This window comes from Numida meleagris, chromosome 13 (genome assembly GCF_002078875.1).
Source record: "Numida meleagris isolate 19003 breed g44 Domestic line chromosome 13, NumMel1.0, whole genome shotgun sequence".
NCBI classification, from domain to species: Eukaryota; Metazoa; Chordata; class Aves; order Galliformes; family Numididae; genus Numida; species Numida meleagris.
Genome location: NC_034421.1, coordinates 5,190,456 through 5,208,568, shown reverse-complemented (window position 1 = coordinate 5,208,568; position 18,113 = coordinate 5,190,456). Strand labels below are relative to the sequence as shown.

The following is an 18,113-nucleotide window of genomic DNA, read 5'->3' as shown; positions in this document are numbered from 1 at the left end:
AACGAGGCTGAGGGAGAAATCACCGCTTCCAGCTGTCCCTTCTCTCAGATTGGTCAGTTAAGGCTGATAAAATGAATGGAGGCTGTGGTTTGTTTCATTGTATTATTTTTTTTTTTCCTTTTCAGTGGTTATTTTTTGGCATTCGGACAAATTTGTGTACGCACAAAATAGATATTTAAGTGGGTTTTTTTGGTCATATATAGGGATTGTCTGCAGTGAGTTGTCTTTCTTGGTGAGAAAAACTTATCAGCTCGTAAGGGATGTTTGGAAAAGGACTGCTTTTTCAGCATCTTTGGGTAATTTCCCAGTTTCCTTCTCGCTTTCAGTGGGGGAGAGCCAAAGACTCAGCTATTAATTAGTTTTGTACTTTTGGTGTTTGTTCTTTAGTGGCTGAGATTCTCAATTAAAGAGCTCTCAGCCTCTCTCAGTGATCCAAAATCCTTGGGTAAATGAAAACAGCAGAAAAATCCTTCATCTGAAATCCAAGTTCTGCCTGTGGAGGTGGCTGCGTGTCTGTGTGATTGGGAATACAGCGCCGTCTGTCCATGGCCAAAGGAGCAGCTTTAGATAACTGCCCCAGTGCACTGAGTTGAATCAGCGCCATGCTGGTAAGTTCTCCCAAACGGAGCCATATTGTAGCAGCCACGGTCTAATTCAGAAGGGCAGATCCGAGGGAGAACATTTAAATCACCTGAAAGGCCTTAAATTGTGCTCTTGTGCCTCTCATCTGGAGAAGGACAGCAGTAACAAGACACCAGGAACTGCTGCCTGATGGCTCGCAGTGGCTCAGAGCAGGCCTAGGGGATGTCTGTCAGGAGCTGGGGTGTGCCCTAACACAGCGTGGATTTGTTGCTCCCCAGCAGTAAATCACCCCGTAAACATCTCCACCCAAATGCACTAAAATCCATGAGTGCAGAGCATATCCTTTCAGGCTGCTTTGACACTTCTGGTGGAAGGCTTTAGCGCGTTGATTGCTGACGCAAGCTCGTGCTCGCGTGCTGGTTGCAGAGCAGCACCATGCTCCCACTGCCCAGGGTTTGCGGCCACACAGGGATGTCACCGTGGGAAAGGTGAGGAAGCATGTCATTGTAGGCTGTGTTCAGGAGCAGTGTCCCTAAGCGATGGCATTGGCTCCTTGAGCTGGGAGCTGTCAGCTTTCCTGGCTCTGGAGGAGAAGTATTGATAGTGCGCGGCCAGCAGGTTGGCTCTCATGGGTGTGTGTTCATGGGAGGAAGTTCTTGTTTTTCTTAAGCCGAGAACGAGGAAGTTGGAAGGATTTCACGTTGGTTTAAAGAAGCAGTAGTCTTTCAGCCATCTGTTTAGAAAGAGAGCTGCTTATACACGCGTCACGCAGCGGAGCGTGCTGTCAGCAGCAGCAATTTCTGCTGATGGGGGAACTTCAGAGAGACGATTCCTTACAAAAGTCTTTATTGTATAGAAACACGCTGTTCTGCTCAGGATCCAGTCTCCAAATGCCTTTAGGGATTGTGACTAAACCCCCATTTGTGCCTGAGATGAACAGGATGTGAGTGCAGGAACTGCCTGGGCTAGGCTGCCCATCTGTGACCAACACGATGGTCGTAGCTCTGTAGGGTCAGTCTGGTTTTACAAACTGTATTTGCATTGAGACCTATGAGATGTGGTAAACTCAAGCTGACATGCTCTCCTGTCTACTCAGGTAATATTACAGGGATTTCTGTTTTGTTTTTCTTTTCAATCAGGTGATGCTCTGATCCGAGGATAAAGGAAAAATCTCCTTTGTTATACAGCAGTTAATATTTATTTAATATGCATTAATCCATTCACCTTGCTTTGCTTCTGAAATTGCTGCACAGCTGTGCTCAATTAATCAGCTGTGGAGTCCTGTTCCTAAGAGGCTGAATTTCTGGGGGATGTTGAGCGAAGTCTTTTCTGCAGCGCATCTAAATCACAGGATGTTGTAACGTAGCTGTGAACGCCACGTGCTCTTTAAAAAGCCCCAGTAATTGCATGTTACATATTCATGTTTGCAGGTAAGTGTGATCTGGGTTGCGGAAGCTTGGCGTGCGGGCAGCAGTTTCAGAAAGGAGAAAATCTGAAGGCGGATTGGAGAAATGACAGTTCCCAGTCTCCTGTGCTTTCAGACAGCATTCAAGCTCAATACTCATTACGGTTGCACATATGCGTGTCCTCAGATTCTCTTGTTATTTTGTTTTAATGTAGACTCTGCAGTCATTACAGGCTATGATTATTCATTTATTCAGCCCCAGAAACTCTGGCAAAGCAATGAGTGGAGGATAGATGACTTCATCCCAAAGAGTTTCGATGTAAGCATAGCCAAAATCAATTGAAAAATCACAGTGGTCAAAGCGGATGACCAGTTCTGCAGCAGAGCCACCCAAATCACGTTCTCCTGTAATGCTTTGCAGCTCCGATTGAGCCCGTTTGTTCTAGCTGACTGCCTTTTTCTTTGGAAGTGTGAAGCTCAGCATTTTCAGAGCAGTGTGAAATAAGGAATGTAAAAAAAGGACTTGGAGCAGTGAGGTGGCTAATTGAAAAACGCTCTTGGAGCTGTGCTTTCTTACAAAGAAACTGGCAGTTTTTAAAGGAGCAAAGCACTTAAGAGTAGAGTTTTGATCTAGAATCTCCAGTGACTGACATTTATTTTTTAATAGCAGCGTTTTGATAAAAAGGAAAAAAAAAAACAAAACCCACCCTCCTGTTGATTGCCATTGTGTCCAAGTGTCTGTGACTCGTTTTAAAAGCAGAAGCAGAAAAAGGATGAACAGGCTGTTAGATCCAGGTGTGCCGTTCTGTTGTGTCCCTGTCTTCCAAGCAAGATATCTTGAATGGAGCAGCGGCCCCATGAATGCCCAGGAGCTTGATTCTCATCTTCATGCAGCTTACACCTCTGACGTGTGTCCGTGGTCCTCCCCCAGGGCTCACTGCTGATGCCATGCAGGTCGTGGAGGAGCTGCTGAATGCAAGAGCAACGGGAGCAGTCGCTTGATTCTTTAATGATTCTTTGAGGCAAAGCAGTTCTATAAGCTACAGCTCAGAGTTGAGATGTTCCCGTCTCATTCAATCTCTTATCTTCCCTTGTGAGCTATTGAGTGTTTTGCATCACTTGCAAAACTGGATTTTTATTTTTTATTTTTTGTCTTGGAAGACCTTTACCCGTTCTGTGAAGGCGTTTTGCTTTGGCCTGAGCTGACAGCCCTTGCTTTTGTGAGAGCTCTGCTGAGCTGCAGTCCAGCAGCATGGCAGTAAGAACCTGCAGTACTGTGGCTGCTTCTGTTCGCTGCCACGTGTTACGCAAAGTGAAATGTGACACATCTGACAGCTTGATTTTTTTCTAATTTCAGTTTTGGAGCGCCACTGGTAGGCAGGTGGACTATTAAGAGACAAGACAAAGACTTCAGATCTGCAATCTTCTGAAATTCCGAGACCAAGCAAAAAGGATGTTTCATGCCACTCGAATGCCAAAAGTCAGCTCTTAGCTGAAGGAGGGGAGGAGTCTGAAATCCGAACTTCCTTGCTTTGGATCTCGGTAACACGGTGCATTAATGTGCACGTTTCCTCCGTTAATAGGAGGCGCTTTTTGTGCGTAATTCTTTCCAAATGTTTGAATTGCGAGTCTCTGAAGTCACATCTGGAAAAGTCCCAAGAGAGAAAGCTGTGATTTCTCTGAACACTAAGATCTGTTCTTTCAAGAGACTCCGGTATTCAGACAGAAACCACCACAGTTCTCCTGTTTTCATGTAACGTGATTTGCAGCTACTGCAAAGCTGAAGTTTGGCCTTTTCTTCCAAGAGTGTTATCCAGCACTGGTTTTTACAGATAGACTTTTTCAAGAGATTTTTACCTGGTTGTGCCAGTGCTTTAATTTGGGAGATGTGCCCCTGGTACCATGCCCAAGCATGAGCCCCTTTCCTCCTCTGATTGAACCTTTTTATCCTGGAATTCCTCTGGTTGGATCTCAGAATCCCTTGTGCCATTGGTAGGCCTTTCAGTGAGGCTGAGCTTGGGGAACTGGTGATTTTTGAGCAGTACCTGCAGCGTTTGCATGGCATTCCTTCCTGATTGTGCGCCAGTATCCAAAATGCCATTAATTTTGTCAGTTGTGTCTATTTGCTGATTGAGGAAGAGCTCTGGGGAGATGCACGGCTTCTGAAATGTCCAATAAATACTGCACTGTGTATTGGGTACTTATAATTTACTGCATTTTGGATCTGCTGGGAGGGATTCTCTAAGGAAGAGTGCAGGCAGAGCAGTTCAATGTTTTCTGGGAATTCAGCTTCATGCGAAGCTGCTTGTAGCAACCGCTTTCATTAGGTGCATTTTGTTCTTGCAGTGTACATAAAGCTTTATTGCTATAGAACGTGATCTGCCTTCACCTCCATCCAGTCCCTGCTGCTTAGCAAAACATTTTATTTAACATTAAAAACCTTCTAATATTCAGAGATTTAAAAAGAAAAAAAAGTCGCTGCATCTGCTCTGCCGGAGGTGGTCACCCAAGCTGCGAAGGATTTATGAGCACAGTGATGCAGAATGAGAGGTTATGCCTTAAACAGACCATATTCCTGAATCTGGGCAGTTGATTTGTTTTCTTAATGTAAAAATATATTAAAAAATTTGTGTGTTCTCGACAGCATTTGACAGCAGGCAGCGGCTTAGCAATATTCATAGTCTATGGTTCTGCTATAATCACGTCTTAAAAATGATTGTGGAAAACGCTGATCCTGCACCAAGTAGCGCTTGCAGCCCATTCATTCATTGGTCCTGTAAAACCCATTTAGCTAAGGTTTATTTTGACAAAATGTGTTTGTGGCACTACTCCATGGCTAAAAATTGCGATGCTGCGGAGACGATAAAGTGAAGTGATGCTGCTGCAGTGCGTGGGTACATAGGAACGCTGGGCTGTGGTCCCCAATAACCTCATTCCTATTTCTCCCCGGAGCTTTGGGAGGGAGAGCAAAATCCCCCTTCTCCAGGAACATTTGGTTACTGCCTTTATTTTTATTTTATTTTTTTTTTTATTTCTGTTCTTTAGTGTAAAATATGGGGGAGACTGTGTGGGTTTAAGATGTACGCTTGTCTTTTGGAAATGAGCTCTTTTCCCCTTGGTAATGTTTAATTCGAACAGGAGTCGGGTGCTAATTTTAGTCCCTCCTTCAGCACTTGCTGCATGTTGTCGTTCATTCTTTGTAGCATGCCTGACCCAGATTTGATGCTCAGAGCCCCACAGCGGAGTTGCCTGGCTGCAGGGAAGATGCACGGGTTGGCGTGCCGGTTCTTTGAGCACTGTTACGTAGCAATGGAGAGCCCCTGCAGAACCAAAACACAGCGGGCTGAGGGCTGAATGCTCTCCTTTTCTGTCATGTCATGGAATCACAGAATCGTTCGAGTTGGAAGGGACCTCTCAAGGCTGTCTGGTCCCACTCCCTGCACTGAGCAGGGACGCCCATAGCTCCATCAGTGCTCAGAGCTCCGTCCAGCCTGACCGTGGGTGTCTGCAGGGATGGGGCACTGCCACCTCTGGGCACCCTGTGCTGGTGCTTCACCATCCTTAGCATAAAGAATGTCTTCCTTATATCCAGCCTACCCCAAGTCCTTTTTGGCAGGACTGTGCTCCATCCTTTCCAGCTTCCCTTCCGTTGGTAGCAGGGGTTGCCATGACCCAGGTGCAGACCTTGCACTTGGACTTATTGAGCCTTGTGAGGTTCTCCTGGGCCTGCTGCTCCATCTGTCTGGCATCCCATCCCTTAAGTGTGTTGACCACACCATATGGCTTGGTGCCACCCATGGACTTGCTGAGAGCACCCTCAACCCCACTATCAGTGTCTTCTCCCTTCTGGAGGTAGGTGGCTTCTTAATCTCCGCATGGAGTTTGCACACTGTTTGGTCTCAGCCCTCTCTAATTGTCTTCGTGGCGGAGCTGCTTTAACCACTGTGCTGGTGTAGACAAGTCTCTGAAACCTGAATTTCCCAGACACATTGTCTTTTTCCAGATAATGGCCCATAATTATGGCCTGCGGGCGTCTCTATCCGCAGTCACAGCGATAAAAATGTTAATGGAAAAACACTGTTGGTAAACAGAAAAGGAGAAGTGCGAAGTCCTTGGAGCCCAGTGTTCTAAAACAAAATCTGCCTTGTTCTGGGGGACAGATTGGGATACGATGTAAAGACAGAAGGGGAGCTGGAGAAGATGGTACCTGCGGTTTTGTTTCTGAATTAAAATATTTAGAATAATTTTTTCTTGGTTTATTTTATTAAAACTTTTTTTTTTTTTGCCTTATTTGGATTCCAGGCACCTGTAGAAAAAAATAGACTAATTTGGAGGAGAAGGTCCTGTTTGCCATGAAGGTCCCCTTTTTGGGTCTCTTTAGCGACGGGCTTCACCTTGAACTTTACAGCCTTCCTGCATGTGGGTAGAGCAAGAAAGCCAGGGTTTAAATACTGCAAGTGAGAAGTGTGAAAATTTCATGGGGTGTTCTAGGCACTGCTAGACAGAACAGTATTGATTTAGAAGGAAATCCCAAGGAAGAAATAGTTCTTGTCAACTGATTATTTGAAGTTGTGGTTATGCTACTCTTGCAGTCATCCATGAATTAAACTGCCAGCAGCTGGCATCTGTCACTGTGCCTTAGGTCGTTCTTCCTGTAGAACTTCCAGGATGGTGGTCTTGTTAATCTGGGGGAGGTTTTCCTACCTCATACAGTGCAGTATCTGAGATGTTTAAGTTGGGATTAGCTGACGTTTTCCTACTTTCTCAGGAATACAGGAGTCTTTGTGGAACAGCCCATCTATATGGGCTGAAGGTGGTAAGTGTATGGGATAATTGATTCTGCCTGGAAACCTCTGTGCTCATCCCTGGGGATGTACAGGAAGGTTGGACATTGCTTAGAGTCAATAGGGGAAGGTGGGACTTGTTTATTTCTATATTTCTTTTACTGAACAGGTTCAGCTCTGAGTCACTGAAGATGGATTGAAGTACCTAATCAGAAAGATGTGGAAAAAAAATATATAAATATTTTATTTTCTTTACAGAAAAGGCCACAGATGGCTCTCTACAGAGTGAAGACTGGACACTTAACATGGAGATCTGTGACATTATCAACGAGACAGAAGAAGGGTATGCACTATTTCAGCAAACTTTGAAAGGCTCATGAGCAAACCTCCAGCTGCATTCAGCATGTGAGGAGGTGCAGAGTCTGGGGGCAGGTGCTCATAGCTCGAATGCAGTTTACATGCAGGTTGTTTGGTTTCCCTCCTCCTTCCAAATTTCAGAGAAGCTCTGTAAGATCCAGCATATTCTGTGCTACATGTCTGCCTGGGAAGGCATGGAAAAAATGTCTGCTTGGAGAGGGTAACAAGTTTGTACTTTCGGGGTTCTTGGTTTCTGCAGGTGCATCTCAGTGCTTCAGTGTTATTCATTTCAGCCATTTGAATAGAGAAGCTTCCCTGATGAGTCTCCTTCAGCATCAGACAAGCTGTGGTTCTTGCAATTTGCAGGAAAGCCCACGGCTGGTGTTACACTCTGGGCCTTTTTCTGAGAGCTTGTCTGAGACTCCTTCTTGTTTGATCAACGTCTTGCTATTTTGGAGGCCTCAGGCGTTGCTCTGACCTTAACATCTGTGATGTCTTGTCTTTTCACATAATTCTACGTGACCCTAGTTTAGTTGTAGTCAAGTTATCTAAAGATAATACAGATGCTTATGTCCATCTAGGAATGATACAGGATCCTTGTCCCTCAGTATGACATGTGAAAAGTGTGTGAGCTGTCTTTTTACAATGGTGTGTTTCTCCTTCAGCCCAAAGGATGCCATTCGAGCGCTGAAGAAGAGGCTGAATGGAAACAAAAATTACAGAGAGGTCATGCTGGCTCTAACGGTGAGTGGAGGCAGGCTGGAATGCCTCAAAAGGGCAGATCCCTTTTCTTTTGTCGTTTTGTTTTTCCTGGCATTCTCTTGAATGTACACATTCTTTGCTTGAACCGTTACTGCTCTGCCCTTTTCTCTCCAGTTGCCTCCTCACTTCCTTGAGGAGAGGTACTGTAAGCTTTGCTTAGCATTTTTCTGACTCAATTGATTTCTGCTTTTGTCTGGGCACTTATCCATCCCAAGTACTGACAGAGGAAAGTCATAGCTCAAATGAGTCCCACCCTTTGGGACTTCACTACTCTCATGCTGCTCTGTCCGGCTGTTTCTCTGCTCCCAACTGTGGATATATTTGCAAGTGGCAATGATGCACTTGCCATATTTTCAGCTTCCTAAGTAGCTGCTGTACAGTTTCCCTTGTGAATGGATCTCTGTAGGAGGCTTGTATTAATTTATGCTGATCTAATTTTGCTCAGTAAAGTGTAAATTATATTCTGTGCATCTGCGAAGGTGTGAGATAATTTGCCAGTGACCTTTCCTGCTCGGGAAAGCTGGGGTTTCCTGGATAATGCAGCACTCCAAAAGCGTGGTGCTGGGCAGGCTGTGCGCCGCAGCAGTCTGAGGAATGAGCAGCAATAACGAGATCGAGTTATTCTGCTGTGGGTAGGTTATCTGTACGATTCTTTCACAGAGTTCTTGTTGCATCTTCCTGATGAAGCGTGACTGTACTTTCTGTCTTCATGCCATTTCCTATGCGGGATTGTCATTTTGACAGATTACCAAGGACCAAACCATGAGATTATCCATTGCGCAGGAAAGAGCAAAATTCATCAGGAGTGAGTCCGTGTCATCAGAGCTGATGAAAGTGGCTGAAGTAGGAGAGTAATTATAGACTCCTCAGATAGAGAGTTGCAGCAGTTATTAGGCATGGCTGTAAGGAGAAGTGACGCATTGGATTTATCTCCATGCTAATCATGTTCTTCAGAGAAAAATCAACAGCTGTTCTTCCGTGGCGGTTGAATGGCAAGTGGAAGGTGCCTCTAGCTAGGTTGCAGGGGGAAAATGTGTCAAAGTATAACCTGCCAGAGCATTCACAGGGGAGTGTTTTGAATGAGTGAAGATCATTCACCTGAATTCCCAACCCAAAAACATGACTTGTAGCTCAGAGCAACTGGGTCCAGCTGTGTCCCAGCTACATAGAAAATGGTGGAGTACCACAGCGTGACAATATCTCACAGTGACAGGATGGCCTCTGCCTTACCTGTTCTGGATGTGATGCTCTGTGTTTAGCTGCTCAGCTGTACTAGTTGGAAAGCTCTGCTTTAGAGAGGAAGAAACTTTATATTTATTTACCTTGAAAATAGACAAAGGTAAATCACGGAAGTGCCCAATATGTTAATGATAGACAAGGTACTTCAGAATGTCTGTGTAGGAAGGAAGCTTTTTGACAACACTGAAGAAAAAAATGAAGAACTGAGAATATAAGAATCTAAAAATCTTAGAATCTCTTCTGCCATCTCTCTCTGTCCCATTTTGTTTAAAAAAAAAAAATCAGAAACCAACCACAGCTGTTGTGTGTGCGACCAAGCTTTGCTCCAACAATGAGTGGGTTTTTTTTTTGTGTGTGTGTAGGTGTTGGAGACCTGTGTGAAGAACTGTGGGCATCGCTTTCATGTCTTAGTGGCAAACCGTGACTTCATAGATGGTGTTCTGGTGAAAATCATCTCGCCCAAGAATAATCCCCCCACCATTGTACAGGATAAAGTACTCGCGCTGATTCAGGTACGCAGCTTGTCTCTGCTTCCATATGTTGCTGCCTGAAATAAGGACTGTCTGCTGCAGTGCTACGCATCGCTAAACATGCTGTCATCATTAAAAAATGTGGCAAGTTTTTTATATGTAAAAACAAACAATATATCCAAGATTGGCAGGGAAGAGCAGACATGCACATGCACGGGAATTGTATCCAGGGAGAAATGTCTGGGTTCTTGTTGGAGAGATAACTCTCTACTCTGAAACAAGAGGGCTTAAAGATAAGTGGGTTGCTTTGCAGTTTAACAGTCAAATTTAGAAGCTGTACACCTGCTTCTGTGATGGGCTTGTCATTAGAGGCCAGGAAATTTCGGAGATTTTGCTGCCATGTGAAGAACGCTTAGCCTTCCTCTGTCTGTTTCCCCGAATGGAGCCGTTTCCTCCCTTTACAAAGTATTCTGAATTCCATTTAACGATGGCTATGGGAAAGTTAAGGATGACACAGCAGATAAATGGTTTTTGTCCCTTCTCTGGTTGTTCTGCAGTGAAAGTGCACTGTCAGTTCAGATACTGGCCTGTCTGCCACTTTTCCTTCTGTGCAGCTTAGCAGTAAACAGCCATGTTAATTCCACAAACCATTAGCAACACATGAGGAAACACTGGTGCCTGCCTGGAGGAAATTTTGCAATTACAGGCAGCTTTATCACTAAGCTCCTACAGACTACTGCAGATACCAGAGACTGAAAGACACTGCGTATTCAAAATGATATAAACCTGCTGCAATGTTTCTTGTGGGATGGTATTTACAAACGCATAGCATAATTTTCCAAATATACTTCTGATTTCTGTGGCAAAACATGCAGTTGAATTCCTACTGGTGTGTTTGTTATTTGGATGCACAGACAGGACATTGTTAGAGCATGACAATGTAAATAAGTGATTTCCAAAAAGGAAATAGGCTGGGTGGGGAGACAAGGCGGGCATTTCACTGGGGCACGTAGGGTCCCTCTGTTTCTGGTCTCTGATCTGAGCCCTGGGTGTCTGCTTGTGTGGGAGAGCTGGTACGTGCAGTGGTGGGGCCCCATAAGGAGAATCTGTGTGTTTCCCTGCTGGTTCCTTTGGTACAGTGTCTTAGGAGTTGTTGGTTACTGAGTCCTGGGCTTTTGGTACAAAAAGCCTGGGAATTACAGATGTTGCCTGTTGGTGGGTTCTGTTAGTGTCGCTGTAGCTGGGGCTGGTAGGGTGCTCTGTGTTCCAGATTGCACGATGAGTTCAGGGAAGTGCATGCTGTCCTCTCATCTGCCCTACGGGCGTCACACCCAGAGTGTCCTGCATGTCATGATCACTTTGCTCTGCTCAGACTTTGCTCTTTTGAGCTCCCTGCAGTGCCAAGGGTGCTGATCTCAGCTCTGCTCTGCTAACATTACTTTTATCCCTTCCTGTACGCTTTTTACTGTTTGATATCAGGGAATTAATAAGAACAGAAACGAGAGGATTATTAGCAGACTTGGAAGCATGAAAATAAAGCTGTACAAACAGCATGTGTCTTCAGCCATATAGCTCTTGTACTCCTGGGCCTTCCCACAGCACCAGCAGATAAAGCTGCCATGCAATTCCTTATCTAGAGACTTGACTGTTCTGAGACATTGGGCATCTTGTGTCTCACTTTCTCAACCTATTTCTCAGTACATGAATTAGCATGTATTACCAACTGCTTATCCTGATAAAAGGCCATGGAACTGTTCCTCACACTAGGCACCAAAGGTGAAGCTTGGGGAGACTTCTAGTGGCATGGCAAATTCTTTTGAGGGGACATGTGTTAAAAAGTGTCATTCTGGGAAAATTGCCTTATGATGATCACTGATTTGGGGCCAGATTTCCAATAGTATTTTATTCACCTGTTTGAGCATGGTGGGGTGCCAAGTGGGACTTGCACAGCAGCATCCTGAAACGTCTTTGATTGTGTGGCCCAAAGTCTTCGCAGGTCTGAATTCAATCTCACCTCTGTCATATGCTTCTTTGGACAATGGACAAGTCTCCTGAGCACTCTGTGCAGCTCCTTATCTGTAACGCAGAGCTAATGTTCCTTCTGCCTAGCTGAATGGTAAGCTGTCTAGGGCAGGGATTGTCTAACAACATGTGCAGACAGCGCTTAGGACAATGGTGCCCAGTCCTTCGTGTGACCTCTACGAGACGTGCTGCTGCAGATAACGGTCCCAGCGCGGGCAGCTGGGGAGTACAAGTGAAAGTGTCTCATTTCTCCAGGGAAGAGTTGCAGAAGAGAAAATACATAAGAAAGGCAGTGTGCAGATAAGTGAGTTTGCTGTCGTTATTGCTGGCCAAAAAATCCATAGGAAGCCAGCGGAATAGAGATGCATTAGTCCATGCTCCTGGGCAAACAAGTACCAAGAAACGCTGGGGACTTTTGCTTCTGAGTTTCTTCTGAGTGACTGTTTAATTGAGCATCCCTTGCTGAACGTTTTTCACTCCTACTTGCACATAGAGTGGAAATGGGAAACACCATTATGTAGAAGCATCATTCAGATGACTTCTTATGTAAATTGAAAAGCAAAGGCAGTGCAAGGGTAGAGTTACTTGTGCAGTAAATGTCTCTGTGATAATCAGGGATGGTTTCGAAGGTCACTTCCAAGGAAGCAGAATGGCTTGTTGCAATTGCAGCTGGTATCCGTGGCTCAGATAGGACTGCTTGGACTTGCACTGCATCAGAACAACAGATGCAGTTAATTTACTCTAACTGGGAGGCAAACCCAGAATTGCTAGCTCGCAAGTGATAATGGATCGTCTCCTGAGTATATATCGTAGGAGATGCTCGCTCTTAGAACTGAATAGAATGGGAATACAAGTTAAATATTAATATTATTTCTTATCTTGTTTTTCTACCTTTGATTTCTCTCCTCTCCAGTACAAAAAGTGGTGGAAAACAGCTTTTAAAATAAAAACGAGCAAGGAACTAGTGTAAAAGTGATGACAAAATGAATTAAGGTCGGAGCCCACGCATGTCTCACAGCAGTTGTGGGGCCAACATGCTGCACTGTACTTCACATATATGGAAGCTCGTGGGAATGCTTCATTTTTAAATGAGTCATGATATTGCAATTTTTCCTTGCTCTAAACTGTTAATACGCGGCAAATTTCCAGCAAAAGTGAAAGGGGGGAGAAGTCTTTCAAGGCACCGTGTTCCTAAAGCTTCATGAGGGCGGGAGGCTGGCTGGCGAGGAGAAATGCTTCGTGCTCCCAGTGAAGGAGAAGCTCAAATGTGAATTGAAGCCTTTTTAGACAGCAGAGAATTCAAGCGGGAGAGATATCATGAGTGTTCCGGCTGTGGGAAATTCTCCCTTTAAACTTGTTCTTTCTGGCACACCGGGCTGTGTCAGTGCTGGATATGCTCTGTAAGAATACAGGCTTCATTAGTTCTGCTGCTCGTGGGACTGCATGTTTCACGATACACGAACCTCAGAAACAACCCTTTTTACTTAAGTTTGGTCTAAAAAAAATGCTGAAGAAAGCTTGGCAGCTGTGTTTTTTTCTTCCCCAGCAAATGAGGATGTTTCACAACATAAATTACATAAGATTATTATATGACTTCATGAATTCTGCCTAGACTGATTTTATCTTTTGTATGGTTTTTTTTTTTTCTGGTGGGTCATTGGCCACAGAACATGAAGAGAAGTTCAGCATGCAATCAGGGCTGAGGAGAGGAGATGGGAAGAAGCTTTCATTTGCATTTACGGACTGATAATATCAGAGGCTATACAAAGCTACTGTAGGCTGGGTTGCTATGTTGTACTCATATAAAATGTGTATATGACTGCCTTAATAACATTTGCAGGATCTTTTAGACCAGGTCTAATGACTACAGCTTCCCTTTGAGGCTGAAATGTACAGAAGCTTTTCTGGATAGTATCTGAGGTCGTGGGAGAAGGAACTTTGTTGGGAAGGTCGATGGATAATCCCTCCTGTTTTCCAGGCCTGGGCTGATGCCTTTCGAAGTAGCCCTGATTTAACTGGAGTAGTGCATATTTATGAAGAGCTCAAGAGGAAAGGCATAGAGTTTCCCATGGCAGATCTTGATGCTTTATCTCCAATACACACACCACAGAGGGTAAGCTGCAGTGTTGCAATGCTGGGGGCATTTTCTGCAGTTGGGTAACTACTCTTCTTTCTCCTCCTGTTTCTTTGAACTTGGCTTATTTTTGCACTCCTGGAAGGACTTTAGAGAAGGGGCATGTAGCAGAAACACAATGCAGCCGCATTGTCACAGGCTGGTAAGCTAGTGGAATCTCCTTCCTTGAGTCAAACATCAATCTGAGAGGAGTTTGGAGGTTTGTATACTTGTTTTGTATCACAAAACCACCAGGTAAATGCAGCTAACTCTCAGAGAGAGACCATAAGCATATGAGATTGCTTCATTTTCTCAACACTATACTTGTTTCTCTTGGTAATAAACCTGAGCCAAAGCCTGCGCATCTTATAAAGGCATACAGATTCTGAATCTCCCTCTGATCCCATGGTGACATGAGGTCTTTATATCTTTGAAAAGTTATGTCTGTGAACTTGACAAAAAACTACTGCTAGGAAGGAACTTAATGATCACAGGTGTTCTGATTATTCACTGTGAGAAGTTAATGAGTCTTTGAAGTGGTAAATGCAAATGATCAGAACTGAAGGATTACAATCCTTGTGTCAAGATCAATTAAATCCAGTACCCATTTATCACATCATCTCTTGTAAGCCTGAAGTTTAATTCCTAGTTTAAAATTATTTATAATTATTTATCTTTGGCTCTTACTTTTATGTTACCTTTTACTTCTCATGATAAATTGACTTACATGCATGTGGGCTGGGTCAAAAAACACAGGCGTGCATTTTGGTTGCAGCTGTCTGTTTGTGGGCTGGCCTGCCAGCCTGTTCTCGTAACTGCACTGACCTTTTCCGCAAGGTACAATTATGTTCTATATTTGAATGTATCTGGCCTGAGGTTGCTGACAAAGCAAGTGCTGTCACAATTCAGTTTTTGAACTGCTGTCTTTCTGATGTGGCAGAGCGTTCCTGAAGTTGATCCTGCAGCAAATATGCACAATTCACAGTCTCAGCAAAGGATGAGCACCAGTTCTTACTCTTCACCTTCTCCAACGGCGTATTCTGCTCCTCAGGCTCCAGCTCTGAATGTGACTGGCCCCATCACTGCCAATTCTGAACAGGTATTGGGATGATTATTCTTTTGAGAGACTCGGCAGATCAAATTAGAAACTAATTTGCAGAGGAGCTTCCATTTTCAGTCTTCTGACGTTGATTGCCTCCTAGGTCTGGTTCTACTTAGTAATCTTTCCTCCTATTGTACTGCAAAATCTAGGGTTTAGATTTGTATGTGTGGCCTCCTAATGACGGCAGTTATGAAACCTCACAGTCTGGTGCATCAGTCCACTCAGCAGTGGTGCTCTAGGTAAGCAGTTTTTCCACTAGCTGCACTCCTTTAGAGGCACAGAACGCCTTGCAGATGCAGTAAGTCTTTCTAACAAGGACTTAAGCCTGCATCCCTCAGGCCCTATCGGATACCCTAATATATGATCATCCTTTCTCTGTGCTAAAATACTTCATAGCCAAAGATCCTGGTAAAAAATTGTATATCCTTTCTCACGTTGGAGCAAGACACACAAGATACACTGCAACAAGATCTGTTTTTAGCTACTGTTTTCAACTGCTTCTCTTCTATACAAGCATATCACATCTGTCATTACTGTGATAGTGACTGAGACTCATTTTACAAAGTTCGTTTCTTTTTCTGTTGCTTTTTCTAAATTTTTCTCCTGGGTGAAACTTTACCTTTCTCCCTCACTAGAATATCCTGAGCCTCAGATATCAGATCAGAGAGAGTCAGAGGTATTGCTAAGCCAGTTAAACCCACAAGGTTATGCAGTACTTTGCTGTCTTTTTACCCTAACATAGATTGCCCGGCTGCGCAGTGAACTGGATATTGTTCGTGGGAATACCAAAGTGATGTCTGAAATGCTGACAGAAATGGTACCTGGACAAGAGGATTCTTCAGACCTTGAGTTACTCCAGGTAACATGTTTCTAGAGAATATGTTTCTGATCTTGTCTGTGCTTGGTTGTGGGTTGTTTGGGTTTTTTTTTGGGTGGGATATATTTTGTTGTTGTTCCCTCCAGTGCTGTGGCTTGCTTGGTTTATATAATGAATGTGGGCTGTACTTGACCCCAGCTAGTCTCATCACTTGATGCTTTTCATTTGATAAAGCTTCTCATGATGAGGGTTTCCTGACTTCCATTGAAACCCATTCCACTGCTTTCTTGTCCATATTGCTAGATTTTCTTTTCCTAATGTTGAATATAAAGTCTTACTGTAACACAGCCTAGAGCTGCCATAGGCTCAGTAAGTGGTGAGCATTTCTGCTTCTTTCAAGTATTCTACAATCAGGTGTGTGGTAGTAAAACATTCCTGACGCTGCAGGAAAAAAACATTCCTTGTTTCCAGCTGGACTAAGAGTTGTCAAGGGTCTGTGGATTCTCTGCCACTTGAAATAAATGAACTTCTTTCCAGCAGATGTGCTGTAGCTTCTTCTGAAGGCAGTGGCTTAAGGCAGGAGCTGAGGTGAAGTTTCATGCTGTCCAGAGGGCCTGCCTGGGTAATCAGGAGAGTTTTATTTCCTGGGAAGTCTCAATCCAGAGCTGTGTTTGTTATTTCAAAAGAAAAAAACTAGAAGCTGAGCTCGTGGGTCAAGCTTTGTAACTGCTTCTCTGGGCCTGTGGTAGTGAGGTGCCCTTGGCTGAGCAAGTTTACACAAACTAGATGCAACACCGATGAAGAACACTGCGAGCTAGCATCCAGTCGCTGCCCTTACCGTGGTATCTGCCTTTTCATAGCTTCAGAAATAGGCTGCTGTTCTGATCCTCCAGCGGGGAGGATGGGCTCCCACAATAGCACGTTTGGAGGAAGGCAGGGAATTGCTCTGTGATACATCAGAGTTTGAAATCAATCCAAGAACTGGTCTCTCCCATGCAGCTGTACTGTGTGTTTGTCTCGGAGCCATCATGGCAGCTGACGAGAGGCTTTGCAATAAAGAGCCTTTCATTTACTGCCCATTTGGGTTGGACAGCTCAAAGTAAAAGAAGCTTCCAGGAAACCATGACAGACCAAAAGGGCGTAGAACGGTTTGCTTACATTCAGAAACAACTACCAACATCTTGACAGCATAACCTTACAGCATAGCTTTAAGGTTAAAGAACTTGATCATAAAATGGAACGACAGCAGCGATTCTTTATTCCAACTGGTTCCCTTCAACTGCTGCATCCTAAATCTGAATCACAGAGCTGGTGAGAACCCGTTTTTGATGACAAAGAATGGATGGTCTTTTGAAAGCTGTGAGCCGGATGCTGCGTGCAAGAACTCCTTGCTTTGAGGTTTATATAGCCATCCTCCTTAAATAATTCCTGACATTTTCTCCAACAATCAAATGTAAACAGCTTGCTAGAGAGCCAGCTCTGAGCAGAATAGATAGGTACTGTCAGCCCTCTCAGAAAGGCAGCAAACAAACCTCTGAAATGTCACAATCTGCTTCTAAAGTGATGGGATCAAAACTGACATTGGAGAACACATTCCTCAAGCTGTTAAGGCAGCTGGATTGCACTAGGTGAAATTTATCCAGAGCTTAGGATGTCAGACCAAGCAAGGAAAACAAACACATTTTTGCTTTCATCCCAAAGGTTGTGTACCAACAAGTCATCCTTGTTTAGTGCTGAATTTTTGCTCTGAAATGGAGCTGAGGGGTGGAAGATGATGGAGGGACATGCTTTAGTTGAAATGCCAGTGCTCGCTGAAGTAAAACCGTGGGTCTAATCGGTGGCACCATGCCATATGTCACGTTTCTTCCTGTAGCTCCTCCTCAGCATACCAGCTTCGACCTTTGGTCTTGAGGCCATTCAGACCAACAGAGGTGGAAAAAAATATATAAATAATTTTTTAAAAAATCTGCTTGGTAATTGGTGATGAAAGACATGACCTGGAAGCATGAGAACTCCTTTATACAAACTCATATCCCCTTGCTCTAGATAATTATTTTTTTTTCTTAAGCTGTCCACTGCCTTTTTGCAATCTCTTGTCTATGGACTTACTCAGTTGATGGGAGCATTCCTGCATATAGCTCAGCGCTGGCTGGGGGGGATGCTCATCTTTTCATGCTTCTACTTCTTGTTGTATGTTCGCCCTCGTCCTCTCCATACACAGCACGCTCTGTGTCCCCAGCCCTCGTCTTCTTGCTGCATAGCCCTGATGAACTCTCCCCACTTGTTCTACCACATGCATCTTCTAGTTTTTGCGAATGATATTGTCAAAAAGAGCAGATTCAGAGTTTTCAGTGAAAACTCTCTTCTAGAAAGCTCTGGTATTAGCATATTTTGTTCTTAAAGCAGATCACTAAAATACAGATATTTATTTTCTGAAGTGCTGAGAGTTAAAGAAGAATC

The 18,113-nt window shown here is 44.1% G+C and overlaps 1 protein-coding gene across 4 annotated transcripts in view; it reads left to right on the top strand.

Annotated features, from left to right (window-relative positions):
* The window catches only part of TOM1L2 (target of myb1 like 2 membrane trafficking protein), a 51,423-nt gene that overhangs the window by 10,269 nt on the left and 23,041 nt on the right, over positions 1-18,113 (top strand). For all 4 annotated transcript variants that reach the window (XM_021412058.1, XM_021412055.1, XM_021412054.1 and 1 more), the window contains exons 2-7: positions 7,030-7,114; positions 7,794-7,872; positions 9,492-9,641; positions 13,600-13,734; positions 14,675-14,833; positions 15,579-15,695. In XM_021412058.1, the coding sequence (XP_021267733.1) occupies positions 7,030-7,114; positions 7,794-7,872; positions 9,492-9,641; positions 13,600-13,734; positions 14,675-14,833; positions 15,579-15,695 (725 nt within the window). The remainder of the gene's footprint in view (positions 1-7,029; positions 7,115-7,793; positions 7,873-9,491; positions 9,642-13,599; positions 13,735-14,674; positions 14,834-15,578; positions 15,696-18,113) is intronic.